The 17,542-nt window shown below is 43.7% G+C and overlaps 1 protein-coding gene across 3 annotated transcripts in view; it reads left to right on the forward strand.

The window, feature by feature from the left end:
* Nucleotides 1–17,542, forward strand: part of LOC147015141 (ras GTPase-activating-like protein IQGAP1) — a 255,416-nt gene that overhangs the window by 73,946 nt on the left and 163,928 nt on the right. For all 3 annotated transcript variants that reach the window (XM_085849639.1, XM_085849637.1, XM_085849638.1), the window contains 6 exons: nt 505–662; nt 802–962; nt 10,157–10,281; nt 10,411–10,574; nt 15,176–15,266; nt 17,214–17,381. In XM_085849639.1, the coding sequence (XP_085705765.1) occupies nt 505–662; nt 802–962; nt 10,157–10,281; nt 10,411–10,574; nt 15,176–15,266; nt 17,214–17,381 (867 nt within the window). The remainder of the gene's footprint in view (nt 1–504; nt 663–801; nt 963–10,156; nt 10,282–10,410; nt 10,575–15,175; nt 15,267–17,213; nt 17,382–17,542) is intronic.

Here is a 17,542-nt window from a genome sequence, read left to right on the forward strand (position 1 = left end):
GTTTGTCTCGGCAGAAAGTCGTCGGATCGATTTTTTTTTGGACTCTGAATGACCGCCTGTCTCACCATTTCCACATTTTCTTCACTACGACCTGTCCTCTTCCGACCACTGTGACCCTTGCGAAGGTCACAGATGGTTCCCACATTGGTAAACTTTGCGATGGTGCACTTTATTGTCCAAAAGTTTGGTGCATGGCGCAAGTGGAGACCAAAATGTCTCGAGTAAAGACGTTGCACCTGTATGACACTTTTCGTCTGGTGCCAAAGTTCAATAATTTTCGTCCGTTGTTGTACGGTCAGTCTTGGCATTTTTCTGGTGCTTGCTTGGTATCAAAATAAACTTCAGGGTCTCTGCAACAAGAAATGAAGCATTGGTGACAAAATTACTGCTTTTATAGGATCAAACGAAGCATTTTAAAAGTTGTATATTTTTTTGGGACACCCTATATTCATGACATTTGTCGAAGAAAGAACAAATGTCTGATCATTTTGGTGTTTGTGGCAGAGGCAACAGCTGTAGTAAAGATAAACGCAGCGCTACGAGCAGGCAATGAGGAAGAGACGCTGCTTGCCTTGCAGCAGCCTGAGGCTCTGTTGCCACCAGTGTTGCCCTTTACTGCAAGACTCTATCAGCAAGAACTGCGGACAATGCAGGAGATCAAGGTAAGGAGAATGCACTGGCACCGCCCAGAGAAACGTGGTCCCATTGACATGATTTTCATTGTGCATCCAGCTCTATATATTATTACTCTATAGATCTTGAAAAAATTGTACCAATAACGGACTACATTTTGGTCTGCAGGGCGATCTGAGCCACGAGGAGTTGAGTATGGAACTGAAGTCCCTCTCCACCAGGGCACTCATGAACCAGGCTTTAGAGTCACATGATGCTGTCGCTGTGCTGGCTCTTCTTGCTGAGAACTCGCACAACCTGCAGGGAATGGACAATGCCAACCTCGACCGGTGATTATGCTTGCCACCATGAGATTTTTCGAAAGGGTTATTCATGACACCAGCTGTGACACTTGTTCATGTTAAATACAGCTCTAAACGACAGCTGTGATACAAGCACGGAAGCGCAAGGTGTTTAGTTTGTATTTGAGGCACACTGTTCCCAACATTTAAATAATATTTCAATGATAATTTAAATTTTGTGTATCATTGTGTGCATTGCTTATTTGACTTATTCAATTATTTTTGTTGTTGTATGTTTTGCAAGCCTGGTGGTGGCTTAATGGTTAAAGTGGCTGGCTTAAGATTCTTAAGGTCCTGAGCTGAACCCCTGTTGTGCCTTACACAACATCAGGTGGGTTGACTCAGCCCGTCATCCTTCTGTGGTCGGCAAAATGAGTTCCAAAAAAAAATGAACCATGATTATCCTGTGTCGGAGTGGCAACCTGTCCAGGATTCTGCCCCCTAGTCAATATAACTGCCTCAGCAGACGTACGTGTGTCTAATAGTGCAAAAGGAATGGTCATAATTATTTTGTTTTACAAGGCTTTTGTAGCAATTAAGTACCTTTCGAACATTGCCTTTATGACAACCTTAACTTTATGATAATGCAATGAAAATAGTAGAATTGGGGGAACTGTGTATTTTCAGTAACACTTCTTACATGAAGCAACATGTGCTCTAAACGACAGGAAGCAGCACATGCTCTCAAGGACAGGAAGTGACGCGTGCTCTAAACGACAGGAAGCAGCACATGCTCTCAAGGACAGGAAGTGACGCGTGCTCTCAAGGACAGGAAGTGACGCGTGCGATCAAGGACAGGAAGTGGCGCGTGCTCTCAAGGACAGGAAGTGACGCGTGCTCTCAAGGACAGGAAGTGACGCGTGCTCTCAAGAACAGGAAGTGGCCAGTGCTCTCAAGGACAGGAAGTGGCGCGTGCTCTCAAGGACAGGAAGTGGCGCGTGCTCTCAAGGACAGGAAGTGGCGCGTGCTCTCAAGGACAGGAAGTGGCGCGTGCTCTCAAGGACAGGAAGTGGCGCGTGCTCTCAAGGACAGGAAGTGGCGCGTGCTCTCAAGGACAGGAAGTGGCGCGTGCTCTCAAGGACAGGAAGTGGCGCGTGCTCTCAAGGACAGGAAGTGGCGCGTGCTCTCAAGGACAGGAAGTGGCGCGTGCTCTCAAGGACAGGAAGTGGCGCGTGCTCGAAAGGACAGGAAGTGGCGCGTGCTCGAAAGGACAGGAAGTGGCGCGTGCTCTAAAGGACAGGAAGTGACGCGTGCTCTCAAGGACGGGAAGTGACGCGTGCTCTAAATGATGGGAAGTGACGCGTGCTCTCAAGGACAGGAAGTGACGCGTGCGATCAAGGACAGGAAGTGGCGCGTGCTCTCAAGGACAGGAAGTGGCGCGTGCTCTCAAGGACAGGAAGTGGCGCGTGCTCTCAAGGACAGGAAGTGACGCGTGCTCTCAAGGACAGGAAGTGACGCGTGCTCTCAAGGACAGGAAGTGGCCAGTGCTCTCAAGGACAGGAAGTGACGCGTGCTCTCAAGGACAGGAAGTGGCCAGTGCTCTCAAGGACAGGAAGTGGCGCGTGCTCTCAAGGACAGGAAGTGGCGCGTGCTCTCAAGGACAGGAAGTGGCGCGTGCTCTCAAGGACAGGAAGTGGCGTGTGCTCTAAAGGACAGGAAGCGGCGCGTGCTCTCAAGGACAGGAAGCGGCGCGTGCTCTAAAGGACAGGAAGCGGCGCGTGCTCTAAAGGACAGGAAGCGGCGCGTGCTCTAAAGGACAGGAAGCGACGCGTGCTCTAAAGGACAGGAAGCGACGCGTGCTCTAAAGGACAGGAAGCGACGCGTGCTCTAAAGGACAGGAAGCGACGCGTGCTCTAAAGGACAGGAAGCGACGCGTGCTCTAAAGGACAGGAAGCGACGCGTGCTCTAAAGGACAGGAAGCGACGCGTGCTCTAAAGGACAGGAAGCGACGCGTGCTCTAAAGGACAGGAAGCGACGCGTGCTCTAAAGGACAGGAAGCGACGCGTGCTCTAAAGGACAGGAAGCGACGCGTGCTCTAAAGGACAGGAAGCGACGCGTGCTCTAAAGGACAGGAAGCGACGCGTGCTCTAAAGGACAGGAAGCGACGCGTGCTCTAAAGGACAGGAAGCGACGCGTGCTCTAAAGGACAGGAAGCGACGCGTGCTCTAAAGGACAGGAAGCGACGCGTGCTCTAAAGGACAGGAAGCGACGCGTGCTCTAAAGGACAGGAAGCGACGCGTGCTCTAAAGGACAGGAAGCGACGCGTGATCTACACCCCCGGAAGCGACACGCGATCTAAACCACAGGAAGCGACAAGCGATCTACACCACAGGAAGCGACACGTGATCTACACCCCAGGAAGCGACATGTGATCTAAACCACAGGAAGCAACATGTGATCTAAACCACAGGAAGCAACACACACACAATACCGCAGGAAGTAGCACATGCCTCACTGCTGGAATTAATAATGCACAGTTTCAGGGAGTGACGTGCTATGATGCAATACATAACACTTGCATATGTGAACACCAACTTATAACAACACAGGGTAATTAATGAAAACAGTTTCATTTGGCTCAATAGCCAAGCGGGAATTGCACTGACATCGAAAATTCCTGAGTTGTGGATAAGTTTTGCTGTGACATCGAATATTATTGATATTTTGACATCCTGATGAATCACTTAATTCCTTTTATATTTGTTTCACGAGCAAACAACAGAGACTCACCACCTCTCAACTCATAACCAGACACATAATTTTCCTGTGGAATGGGATTGATGATGTGCCTGTGTTCATTCATTTAGGTTTTGCACTTGTGGGTTGCAATGGCATTAAGGTTAGCAGCCAGCCAGGAAATTATGTCGATGGTGTATTGTTTTGCAATTATTGCATCTCCGCTGCTTCATGGTGTAGGAGTGTCACCATCAATGAAAACAGGTCTACTTGAGAGGGTATCATTGGTTCACAAATTGAGGAACAGCAGCTTAATGAAGAATTTGCATTATTGAACAGACTTTTGGCATCCTTGAACAGTGATAGTATTATAGCCATGAAGACCCAATGCTATACCATTGTTTTTTTTTTTTGTCTACATAGCTGAGACTTGTGGAAGTGCTAGTACAGGGTGGGGCAGAGAAACAGGCGATTTTTAAAAACTTAGTAATTGAATAAACATTTTGTATTTGCAAATTACAAATATGACGTCTTAAATTACATAACGTGCCTTTTTTTTATCTTGAAGATCAGATCCTCGAGGTGACCTCCGTCTCTGCACAGGCATTCCTCTAGTCTTCCACGCATGTTTCCCATGACTTGGTGTAGCATCTCCAAAGAAATTCCAGAATTTTTTTTGACGAAGACTTTCTTTCAGCTCTTCAATATTGTGTGGGTGATGAGCGTACACTTTGCTTTATAAGTGCCTCCATAAAAAAAGGCACCTGATGACAAGTCTGGGGGAGCTTGGAGGCCGAGAAATGTCACTTCCTGCAGATGATGTGGTTTTGAAAAAGTAGTCGTACGGCAGCCATTGACACTGGTGGATTGAGACATCACGCCATCTTCTTGAAACCGACTGGACTCATTAACTTGAGGAAACCTCGTAGCTAGTTGATCAGTCAAAAGAGTTGTGATCATGTCGGCATAGCAAAGATCAGTTTTTAAAATCTCCCGTTTCTCTGCCCCACCAGAGAGAGAGAGAGACAGACAGAGAGAGAGAGAGAGAGACAGACAGACAGACAGACAGACAGACAGACAGACAGACAGACAGACAGACAATGGGTGTTGGGAGGAATGGGGGCAGGAGAGGATGAATGGGGTGGATAAGATGGACACTGAAGGAAGCTCTCAGGAGGGAAAACTGGGAATGGCCTCGAGGTACGCACACTCGCCTCGAAGCTGTCTTGCTTCGGTTTGAATCTCGACCAAGCTGTAATCTGTCATTCTGTTGTTTCACAGGCAGGGTGATTTATCAACGTGTGTGCCACCTCTCGGATGGACTTTAAAACTGTCGTCCCATCTGCCAGCATTCGTTGCTGGATGTTAAAGATCCCATGGTGTACTTTGGAAAGAGTAGGCGAGCTATTGTCTGCACACTGAACAAATTCCAACTCCCTGCGCTAACCCACAGAGGGCATTGCATCAGCGGTACAACAATGCCCTCGGCCAATGATGCTACCCCACAGCCTTGTGCTGCGCAGGAACGAAGAATAAGTACAGTACGTCTGGTCTTGTGCAATGAAATGTCAATTGGTGAGCGGTAGTATTTTGTCTTCACGAGAAACTTTGCAATTTCACCATGATGGAACCCTGCCAAAGCAGGATCTAAGCTCCATTCGTGTGACAGAAGTTTAAGGCAGAAGCCATTACGGTGTCCTGCATTGTATTAACAAAAAAAAATTCAGACATTATGTGCATAATGCATGTACAGTATCTGCTTAGTCATCAATTCTCAGTTCACAAATCTACAATAACAGCACTTACCTATTATCTTTGGTTGCAGTGACACAGCTTTTTTTTTTTTTTTAAAAACAAGACAACATGGCAGCTACTGCAGCAAGAAAGAAATACAATCAGGGCAATACCCCTTGGCACTCACCTGGTAGAATCATGATGCTGAAGAGGATGCTAATGTGGGACGGAATCAGTAAAATGTACCAATGAACTAATGCTATGGGCCGATTAAAAATAAAAAAAGTATTTATTTATTTATTTATTAAATGCCGTGAACAAACTTTGGGACATCACGGGTCGTGAAGGTTGTCATCAAACCTTTTTTGGGTGGGGGGGGGAACAACACTTTAGAACCTTGACCCTGATTTTTCTCATTGGTACATCATAGGCAATGATAGTTGTGGTCGAGTTTCATTGAAAGCTAAAAAAGAACCACATCAAGAAGAAGTCAAAATACCCCATTTAGAAAGTTAAGTGGTGGAGTGGAAACACTTTTCTTGGCGCGATCAATAAGTATAGTTGCGTCGACCACATCTTTGGTTAAGAATTATTTTTGAGTGCAAAGTACGAACAGCGATGGTTGCATTCATGAAACATTCCTATGCACCAAAAAGTTGACGAAAGTTCTTTCAAAAGGTTTGCACTAAAACATATTGAAAAATAAGGAACTCGTTTGGGTGTGGCAGTCGTGGGTAAAAGCCGTTTGAGTGTTTCCTTATTTTTTTTTTTTGCCAGACAACCAGCATGACATATTATATAATGACTCGATGAGTGAGATGTCCATGTGATAGCATTTGAAAAGTAGGCTCAAGTTTTCCTTCTTGGTTCATCAATGACAGCAGGTTGCGCCGACAGGTTAATTTTCTCAGCTTATGAATGTGCTATCAGTGGGAATAGCATTGGCTGATGCCGGCTGGCTGTGTAAGAGGGATGCTGGGAGGAAGTTATTTGTGATCCTGTTCATGCAAATGTAAATAATTTATTTATTACTATTACAATCTGCCATTCATAATCTTGTACGGTATGATGCAATAATTGAAAGAAAACTGTTTGTTGAATTTGACACTTGCTCTCTTTTCCAAACTTTGTCCATATCGATGTAAATGTATTTATTTAATGCTTGTGGAGAAGAGAAGCTTGCAGATATGTTCAAACTGATTTGGTGTAAGGAGTTTGGTCACCCACCCCAATGCCTCCCACATACATTCTGCAATGTTCCCTGATTTTAATCTGTCCTCCTGTATGTTTTCTGCAAGCAGTTGCCCCAAACTGCCTACTGTGAACATACCAAAACTGTGCAAATGGTTGCGAAGGGCACAGACAGGCCCATATATGGACACCCAGCACATGATAGGGGGATGGACTATGCATGATCTGGAAACGTCCCGTTTTGCCCCGCCAATCGGAGCAGGCCAGCGATCCTCGCTTGATGACCATGTCAGCCGATCGACACCTAATAAAAGCTGGGGAATTGCGCTGGTTTAGTGCTGGTTGTAAAGTCTTGTTACCTGGTTGGTTCAAGTATGTTGCGCTTCTGGGTGATTGTGTTCGTCGTCGTCGTCGTCCCTGCCTGCTCGCCTGCACTTGTATTCTTGGGGGTACTGCTTGTGATAGCTCTTCTGCTTCCTAGTTCCTGCCTGCTATACTGTGGTTTCTTCCTGGATTGGCATGGTTCGGTGTTGTGTGGTAAACCTAGTTGGGGGGACACCACGGGATGCCATGAAGACAGGGCAAACAAAGACCCACCCCGCATGCGCGAGCATTGCACAGGGAGCAGATTTTCTCTTCTTTCTGTCTCATGTGTATCTCTCTATCTCTATCTCTATCTCTCCCTTCCTCTGTTCATCTCATCACCCTGAATGAATGAGAGATAAGTAAAGCGTTGCGTACCGTGGGCACGTGCATATTTATTTTAACATTAATCTGTTGCAGTTTGATTTACCGCATGCGTGGTTGTGTGTCTCTTTCTTCCCTACCCCATTTGATTGTTAATGAACCCTATAATGAGAACCTATTTTGTGGCCATTGGGAGGACGTGGAATGCAAAGCATGTTGAGTTAATTTTGTATGTGGGAACATTTGGGAATCGACGCATTTAAGGAGCCATTTAAACACGAGCCACAGAAGACGCTCCAATCTGTTATTTCTGTTCGCAGATTTGCCATTGCTGCATGGTTCTTAAATTCTGACGCAGTTTTGCTGGTGAAACCAACCTCGGCATCTTTTCTGCACCATTCCAAGTTAATGTTGAAGGCATTCCAGCTCAACTACAGACGGAGCTGATGGAACTACAAGAGGACCTTGATCTGAAGATTAAGTTTCAAGACTTTCAGATGCAGAACTTTCATAGCAAATGCTTCCCAAGGGACAAATATCCAAGCCCATTGGTATTTGCACTGAAGAAGATATTGCTGTTTGGCAGCATTTATGTATATGTGCAGTTCTCATGAATGAAGTTTATCAAGTCCAGCCACAGACCCAGGTTCACTGACGACCATCTGGAGAGTTTTCTGAGAGTCGCTACTTCAAACAACTCTCCAAATTTTGAATGCCTCATGAAGATCATCGAAACTCAGGTGTCCCACAAAACACAATTACAGATGGATTTCATGAACGTGAAAGTCTCTGCGTGGACTCGCATATTCTGTCGCATATAAGTCACCATTCCTGACGATGACGGTGTCTCAATTTTCCATCTGCTTTCTGAAGCACTGAGAGTTCAAGTTTACACTTTTGGTTGCATCGGGTCAAATTTCCCAGGTTGTCCTCTATAAATTATTTGCTGGTGCGCTGAAGTTCACTAAAATATCATTGGTGCAACTTGAGTTGCGAGTGTTGTCCATTATACCTCCCACACCTGCTCGTGTGCCAAGATAACATTACTTTGGCACGTTATTTTGATAGGTGGGGGTTGTTCTCCGGGAATGCAGCCTGCAGGCGCATACCAAAATCTTAGTGTTTCCCGTGACTCAGAAAAGGTTGCCGATGTCTCGTGTATGTGTACGCAATGGTGTACGGAACTTTAAAATTACTGTACCGCCAGAAGCAAAAGTTAGGTTGGTGGAAGAGATGTACAAGGGAATGAAGGGAAGAGTTTTGGTTGGTCCTGGGATGTCTGAGTTGTTGAGCTTGGACATCGGTTTGCGGCAGGGAAGCATTCTTAGCCCACTCATGTTTATCATGGTGATGGAGCTGGTAAGCAGGAAGGTGAGCTTGTGGGGTAGTGTGGGGAGGATGCTGTATGTGGACGATCTGGCTGCTGTGATTGAGAGTGGGCAGGAGATGTAGGAAGTACTGAAGGAGTGGAAGGAGGAATTTGGGAAACATGGGCTGAAGATGAATTTGGAGAATACGAGGTAATGTGGGTCGGACAGCAGAGAAAGGAAATTAATATCAGTTTAGAGTAGAAGGAGATCAGGCAGGGAAATAGGTTTGAGTATCTGGGAGGAACAGTGACCGGGGATGGCAAGTCGAAGGCAGAGGTGCAAAGGAGGTTTCAGGTGGGTGCGAATCCGTGGAGTAGGATGGAGGGAGTAATGGCAGACAGAATGATATCAAGGGAATTGAAAGAGAAGGTTCTGATGTCGTGTGTAACACCGGCCTACCTTTACGGTCTGGAGACGGTGGCACTGACGGAAAGACAGCAACAGAGGCTGCAGGTTTGCGAGAACAACTGGGTCAGGAGTATTGTGAGAGTGAAGAAGGTCGATAGAAGGAGGATTGATTAACTGAGGGAGGAGATTGGTGTGCAGATGAGCTTGACCGGGAGGTTGGTGAAATTCCGGTTATGATGGGCTCGACACGATGTGGATGCGGGAAGAAAGAATGGCAAAGAAAATGGAAAGGTTGAGGGAGAAAGGTAGGAGGAAAAGAGGTCGACTGCAGTTGAGATTGGAGGATTGAGTGAGGAGGAATATCAAAAAGGTAAGAATGGTTGGAGAGTGAAGACAGTTGGCTGAGGAAGGTGGAGGAGTATTGTGGTCAAGGCAGGGCAGAAGCTTTGTGCCATCAGACCTCACCCCTTCTAAAGGGAAGAGGATGAGAGAAAGAAGAAGATTCAGAAAATACTTGTTGATTGTCATTGTAAATCTAAATAATAAAATAATTTAAATAGTTGTAAAAATAGTTTTGTGCTGCCTGTGGTGTAAGGGTCAATCAGTAAGGGTAGCTGTGCCTCCATAATGGTGAGATTGTTGAAGCTGGACAACCATTCAGGAGATTTGGTTAACGTTCACCATGAAGGATTTGGAAAAAGAAAAGATTCGAATGTCAACTATTTTTGGTGAGAGGTCACTTGATGAGCACATGGGGTGTGGATGAGGCGGGAGGTACACTGATAAGCCCACTCGACCTATTTGTGGTCATTTCATGAGGTTTCTTGGTTGTTCAAAGATCAGCAGAAGCGATGGAGATACATTGGTCTTGATACCTGTTTAAAATCTAACACTTGTATTCATCTGTGTCAACGAAGGCTCACTGTGTGTTTGAAAGTGACGTAGAAAAATGTGTTGCATGATATGGTCATTGCCAGGATTTTCTGCTTGCATTCGTTGACAGCCAACTACATAACAGGAAGAGCAATGAAAATGTATCGGTTAAAACTACAATTGAACACAAAATAGGACAAACTAATGAAGGACTTAGGACTCACATTTTTTGATGATTTTCTTTGGAAAATGAGCTCACAATGCATGGACCTGTTTGTGTGCTTTTCCTGCAATGTGCTACAGTTACGTGGAGGCACTTATCAATTTGAAATCACAAACCACGTCGGACGAGCACGAATGCTTGTCCTGGGATACCATCCAGACATGTATTCAGAATGTGAACGCCACTGTGCAGAAGGAAAATGATCGTAAGTCCTGCCAGATGATAGTTAGCATGAAAAGCATCTTTCTGGTCTTTTGACTTTGGAAACCTCACTTATCTCTGTGCATCATTTGCAGTTGCCCCTTTCCCTGAAGAGTATTCCATCCTTATGCAGGAATAAAGGCCATTGAACTCATCAATGAGGCTCTGAAGCATGGAGAGATGGCGGGAACGTTGGAAGCACTGTTGCTACCTGCTGCTGACATCACTGGTATACAACCCATTCTAGCCCAGCACTACCAGGACATGCTGCTTCTGGCAAAACAAAGAAAGGCTAAGGTGAGAGTTTCTTAGACGAAAGATGTTTCTGATTCTGTTGCTATATACAAAAAGTCTTCACCCGCTTTCACCTTTTGTTGCCTTCTTGCCTGGAATTAAATTGCATCAAATCAGATGGTTTTTTTTTTTGCACCTTTATTTACACGTCGTAACCCACAACTTCCAACTGAAAAACAAATTCCACAAATTTCAGAAAATTAATTAAAAACACAAAACTAGAATATCTTGGTTGGATAAATGTCCACCGCTCTGAGTTAATACTTGGTGGAAGCACCTTTAACAGCAATTACAGCTGTGAGTCTGTTGGGATAGGTATCTACCAACTTTGCACACCTTGATTGGCAATATTTGCCCATGCTTCTGTACAAAACTGTTCAAGCTCAGTCAAGTTGCGTGGGGAGCGTTGATGGACAGCTATCTTCAAGTCGTGCTACAAATTTTTGGTCAGGGCTCCGACTGGGCCAATCAAGAACATTGATCTTTTTGTTCCTTAGCCACTCCAGTGTAGCTTTGGCTATGTGCTTTGGGTCGTTATGCTGAATGGTGAACTTCCATCCTAATTTCAGCTTTCTTGTCGAGGGCAGCAGGTTTTCTTCCAGGATTTTTCTGTTTTATTGCTCCATACATTTTCCCTTCTATCCTGCCAAGTGCCCCAGTCCCTGCTGATGACAAACATCCCCATAACATGATGTTGCCACCACCATGCTTCACAGGATGGATGGTGTTCTTTGGGTGATGTGCTGTGTTGGGCTTGTGCCAAACGGAACATTTTGCTTTTCGGCCAAAAAGTTCCATCTTAGTTTTGTCGCACCACAAAACTTTTTGCCACACGGCTTCAGAATCTCCGGAGTGTTTTTTTGCATACCTCAAATGGGACTCAAGGTGGGCTTTTTTGAGTAATGGCTTCTTTCTTGCCACCCCTACCGCACAAGCCAGACGTGTGGAGTGCTTGGGATATTGTTGTCACATGCACACGGTGACCAATCTTTGTCATAAAGGCATGTAGCTCTTTCAAAGTTGCCATTGGCCTCTTGGTGGCCTCTCTGATCAGTTTCCTTCTTGCTTAGTCATTCAGTTTGGAGGAATGGCCTGATCTAGGCAGGGTCTTAGTGGTACCATACCCCTTCCACTTCTTATAGCAAAGAGAGTGGACAGGTTGAGGGTGAAATGTCAAAGTGCCAATTCCACCTGTCTCTTGCTCATTTGGACACAAATTCCAATGGTTCACTCCAAGCTCTCCCTGCTTCATTCAAGGTCGTTCACCAACTATTTGTCTCCAGAACAAACTGCCACATACTCCCCCCCCCCCCCAATCGCCAGATTTGATCATGGCATCAACTCTCGCGTTTAGCTCCATCAAAACCGTCTTGGTATCTATGCCCTGATTGGATAAGGGGGCGTTGGTCGAGACATTTAAAATCTATTGGCCAAGTTCAGATGAGGGTTTTAAATTGCAACCTCCTATTGGCTTAGTACCAGATCACACCCCACCCCTTGACTGCCACATCGCAGCATTCAAAACGTCCAATGAGGATGCGTCCTTGAAGCTCGATGACATCACAGGGGCTTGTGTCACACCTGATAAACTTGTGATTGACTTCAAAAAAGGAGCATCAGAACAGAAATATGCAATTAAAGACAAACAAATGATAGGGAATTTACAACGGGATGAGAGGAATGATGAGGAGCCAAGACAATTTTCCAGAATACTAGTGGTAATTGACATGACGGCTAACTTAAACACAGATTTTACTAACTACACGAAAATTATTCACTTCATAAGATGGCAAGTTCTCAACTTAACAGGACACTTTCTGAATTTGTGATTGAGAACATGACAAGTATAACGATGGAATAGCATAACAATGTGAAGCCATACACCCGAGCTCCTTTCCCGTGAAAAGGCCAAGACTTCACGTTGTTCACCATCGTCAGTCCCTCGGGGAAGGCTCTGCGGATTTCATGAATTTGGAGAAAACTATACGACAGTGTTCACTGTATCTTTTAAACCTCCTCGATGCAATATCTTGGATTTGGGTTTGACAACATTCCCTTTGATTTGACCAAGGCTTCGGCTGTTCGCGCCACACACTTGGAGGCACCAAATTATTCCTGGATTTTTCTGGTGGACCAACTTCTCAGTAATGCAGTCAATATGGTGATTTTCTCACTGCTGATGGTGATCATATTCAATACCTCTTTCAGGTGAAATATCATATAATTTCCTGGACATCAGCTTCACTGCCTTTTATTTGAATCCTGAACTTTTCACCAAGCAACACGATGCTTCCTTTTCATTGCTTTGCTGACTTATTCAGTTTTTCTTTCGAATATTTATCTTGTTCTTTACCGGATTCTTTTCCGGGGTTTAACTTTGAATGGCATTTGTTTTTCTCCAATTCTTCAATAAATTGTTTGAAGACTTCAATCATTTGACCCTCTTGTCGAGTAGATGGACTGGCTTTTCTTCACTCAAAGTAACTTGTTTGGATTTCCATTTTAACTTTTAATAATATTTTGCTGTTTGTTTGTCTGTCTGTCTGTCTGAGCGCTGAGAAATCTGAGAAATCTAAGTGTCAACATCACCGACATACCGAAGAAAAGAAAAATAAAAAAAAACAACCAGGGAGTCTGGAGCACTGACGCAAACCATTACCTCGACGTGTTTCGACTTATGAGTAACTTACAAATAACGTGTGTCAACGATCATGTAATGTGCCTACAACTTATGCCAGCGTATGCGGAACGTCTCATACGCTGGATACGTCGAAAAATTTTCAACATGCTGAATTTTCAATTTTTTCATACGGTTTTAGAGAGAAAAAAAAATTTTTTTTCAAAAATTTTCAACATACGCCGTACTACGGCATATGCCAGCGTGCTTCAGCATGCTATTAACGTATACAAGACTTACCCATAACGTATTCGACGTGTGCCAGCGTATTCGGCAAATTTTTCACACGTCGGCATACGCTGGCTAAAACGTCAAGGTGTGACAGCGGCTTGACACTTCGGTCTAGTGCAGTTATGATTTGAATCGTTAAGCCGCAGCCTTTTAATAGCCTACGCCACGTGATCGTCGGCGATACGCTGCCGCACTATGCATAAGTTAGACTATCGTTGGGCATAGGTTGTGAACGTCGACAACACGCTCAGTATTCGTTGATGTAAGTTATCTAGATGTTACCGAAACGTTCTCTGTACATTACTAATACGTTATGCGTACGTCCAACTCATTATGAATACATCCAAAACTGGAAAAAAACATCAATAGTTCAGCGTACGCCAGCGTTTTACATACATTTTGATACCTTGCCATACGCTGGCTAAAACGTCAAGGTGTGACAGGGCCCTAAATAGGGTGCATTGAGTCTTTACGCATGAATGATGTGTATCCCATTGCCTGGCCGATTTTTCTCACGATCAGATTCTATGTGTATTGCTTATGGACTTGTAACTTGGGTCATGTGTGATCGTGACCTTTGTTCTACGCATAACCACATTCCTCACATTCCCATAACCACATTGGCAGATGCAGACCTGGATCAACTTCAGTAGCATATTTTTGGATGTTATGGCTTGTCTTTGAGCAAATCAAAAGTTCGAGGGGTCAATCTACCAACACATCACTAGGTTGTTTTTTTTATCAGTGATGCCATGGCAGAAAATCATATAAGAACTTACGGAAGCATCTGATTAAGCAGGAAGCTGCTACTTCGCTTGTGCAGAGTCGATCATCAATTGAGAAAAAAATTAGAACAATGTTGAAGCTTTGTTATTTTAATTCCTCGGAGATTAGTCATCCCGACTACTCGAATGACTTGCGACGAAGTCTATTTACAAAGCCAGATGTAAATCGGATGCAATCACTTCTAACACTTGTATTTCTGAAAGAATGGTGCAGAGTTCGCACATTTCTCTCCGAGCTGTCCAGTCTGGGTTTCATTCCCGAGAAGACAACAAACTGTCAGATTGGTGCTTTTAATCAGGATGTTGCATCGCAATGTGTGCTCTCCCTTGGATGGATCTTAAGCTAGGTGTCCTGTCTGCTCGGATTAGTTGGGTGACGTTAAAGATCCCACAGTGTCATTTGCAAATAGTAGGCGAGTTATTGCCGGTAGTTTGGCCAAATTCCTACCCAAATCGTTTCCAGTGGAGTGTCAGGCGTGGCCACCTGAATCGTGAAAGACCTGTGCCAAAAACTTTGCCTTCAGCCCAACCCCACAATAATGTGGGAATAATTGGGGCCATTAGAGAAGTAATAACAGAGGGACTTGTAACAATTCTTCTATTTCACGCATGTACGCCACCCAGTTGCTGGTTACTGGTTAAATAATTCACATGCATGCAGATACGTCACCGACACAGACCTCTTTTCCCCAGATGAGTGCAATAATTGGAAATTTGGACAGTGTACTGGCACCACATTGGTCTACTTTTTCAAAAGGTGTCTTGAGATATTTACCAAACGAATGCTTACAGACTGGAAAACGGAGTAGTATTCCTTTTGAAAGATGGCACACTCATGATTACAACACAACCACAATTCTCATCAACTCTATTTGAGAGGCATTCTCTCATTTTTGTTTGTGTGGATACAGGACACGGCAGATGAGTCTGCTGTGCTGTGGCTCGAGGAAATCCAAGACTGCATTGATCGGGCCAACAAGGATGATGAGAATGCTCTCAAAAGTAAGGTTTTACTATATATATATATATATATATATATATATATATATATATATATATATATATATATATATATATATATATATATATATATATATGTATATATATGTATGTATATATATGTATATATATATATATGTATATATGTATATATATATATATATATATATATATATATATATATGTATATATATACATATATATATGTATTTACCCAATTTATATTGGTATGATAAATTTGATTGATGTAACATTGCAAAAAATATTGATCGGGAAAAGAAAGTTTTTGTTTTTTTTTATTATTGACAAAGTCGCCGGTGGCATTATATTTTTGGGTTGTCCGTCCGTCCGTCCGTCCGAAGGTACATCCATGCGAATTTTCTTTGTTTTCTCAAACACCGCTTATCTGATTGACACGAAATTTTCACCATAGATGCGACTACTCATGCAGAATTGTTTAATGATAATTATGATGTTGTATGTCACGTGGTGTGGCAGCCATGTTGGAAAACGGGAAAACTTTGGACCTCTGTATCACCTCAACCGCACTTCGAAGAAAATTATAACTTGGCATCTGGCAACGACTCTGCATGGAGAATAAGAGTGATTTGACAATGATGTCATCGGTGAAGTGGTATTCCGGTAGAATGCCCGCATGCCATCAGTTTGAAAATTTCCGTGTTTTATCTCGGGAAAGATGTGAACACAGAAAAAAATATTATTACAACATCCGTTTTATTACAACATCCGTATTATTTAAACAAAGGAAAAAATATTCTTCTCCAGAACCGCTTTATTGATCGAAGTGAAACTGCGCCCGAATGATCGATTCGCCATGCTAAATAAATTTTGATGTCTCTGACGTCATAGGTCACATGGTCTGGCAGCCATCTTGGATTTACCCGAAGACCGTGAAAAAAAAGTCGTCTTCTTCAGAACGGCTGAAGAGATTGAGGGGAGACTTCACATTCCTCAAGGAATGCGTGTACAAGATTGTTAAAGAATAATTAAAGTCACATGGTTTGGCAGCCATATTGGATTTAAGAAAATATTAAATAATGTTTTCTCTGGAACTGCTTAATCAATAGATGTGAAACTCCACATTTGTGATATAGTGGTGATGGGGAATACATGTTTTAAATTTCAAGTTGATTGGACACATGGTCTGGCAGCCAGAATTATTAATTTTTTGATGGGAGTTTTTTTTTTTAATAAGGCTCTCTTGGCTCTGCTTGGGTGGGTTTGAGGGTAGAGGAGCAGCAGCTCAAATGTGAATCCTATCCAGGTTCCTCCTGATGACTTCATCTTTACTTTTTGCTTGTTCGGGTTCCTTCTGATTACTCCAATGCAGGACTGTACCTGTTTGGTCTACCATTTTATTTTAATCCCATTTTGAATTCATTTGAGTGATAATAATAAAAAGTCATGGGTCAGGGTCAGGTGTCCGATCAAAGCGGGGTTGCATCAAAGCGGGATGTCTTGGTACCCAGTCATCACTGCCATCAGTTATAAAGTGGCCGTTGTAATTATGTTTCTAATTAATTACAAAACACACTCGGACACAAACACCACACAACACAACACACAAAACAAGTTCTGGTGAGGGGCTGCAATCTGTGATTGCTCTTTTTCTTGTTTTCTCTCTGCATTTAGATTGTGCAGACTTTGAATAGTTGACCATATCTCTCGAGTAGCTCCCGGACATTGTAAGCTGGTATCATGAAAAAAAATTACTACATGCATGTTAAATCTGAGATACAGGTGGATTATAAAAAAGTTGTTAATCATGTTCAGTTAGATTTAACTTATGGAATGAATATTGTTGTTGATAATGAGTACATTGATGGATTCTGTTAATGAACATTCAGATCTAATTTCAACATCTTCACTTAATTGGAAATGGTAACCTTTTTTAAAAAAAAATGATGTTATCCCTCTTGTGGACGGCAGTGGCAGCTGGAGTCGCTGCAGTTGATGCAGCTGTGGTCTTGGGAGATGCTGACGTGACACTTGCAGCCCTACGCTCATCATCATTGGCTCTGCGAGGCGTTACACCTGAGTGCACCGATGTGTACCAGTATGAACTAGCAGACGCCCGCACAGAGAAGGTCACTAATGGTAAGAAGTGTGTGTGTGTGTGTGTGTGTGTGTGTGTGTGTGTGTGTGTGTGTGTGTGTGTGTGTGTGTGTGTGTGTGTGTGTGTGTGTGTGTGTGTGTGTGTTTGCTATCTCCATACTTCTGATTTCAGAAGGTGGAATGGAGTCCCACCAGGACTGGAA

Source organism: Eptatretus burgeri, chromosome 12 (assembly GCF_056783735.1).
Source record: "Eptatretus burgeri isolate ZD-2024b chromosome 12, Ebu_testis_v1, whole genome shotgun sequence".
In the NCBI taxonomy this organism is placed as follows: domain Eukaryota; kingdom Metazoa; phylum Chordata; class Myxini; order Myxiniformes; family Myxinidae; genus Eptatretus; species Eptatretus burgeri.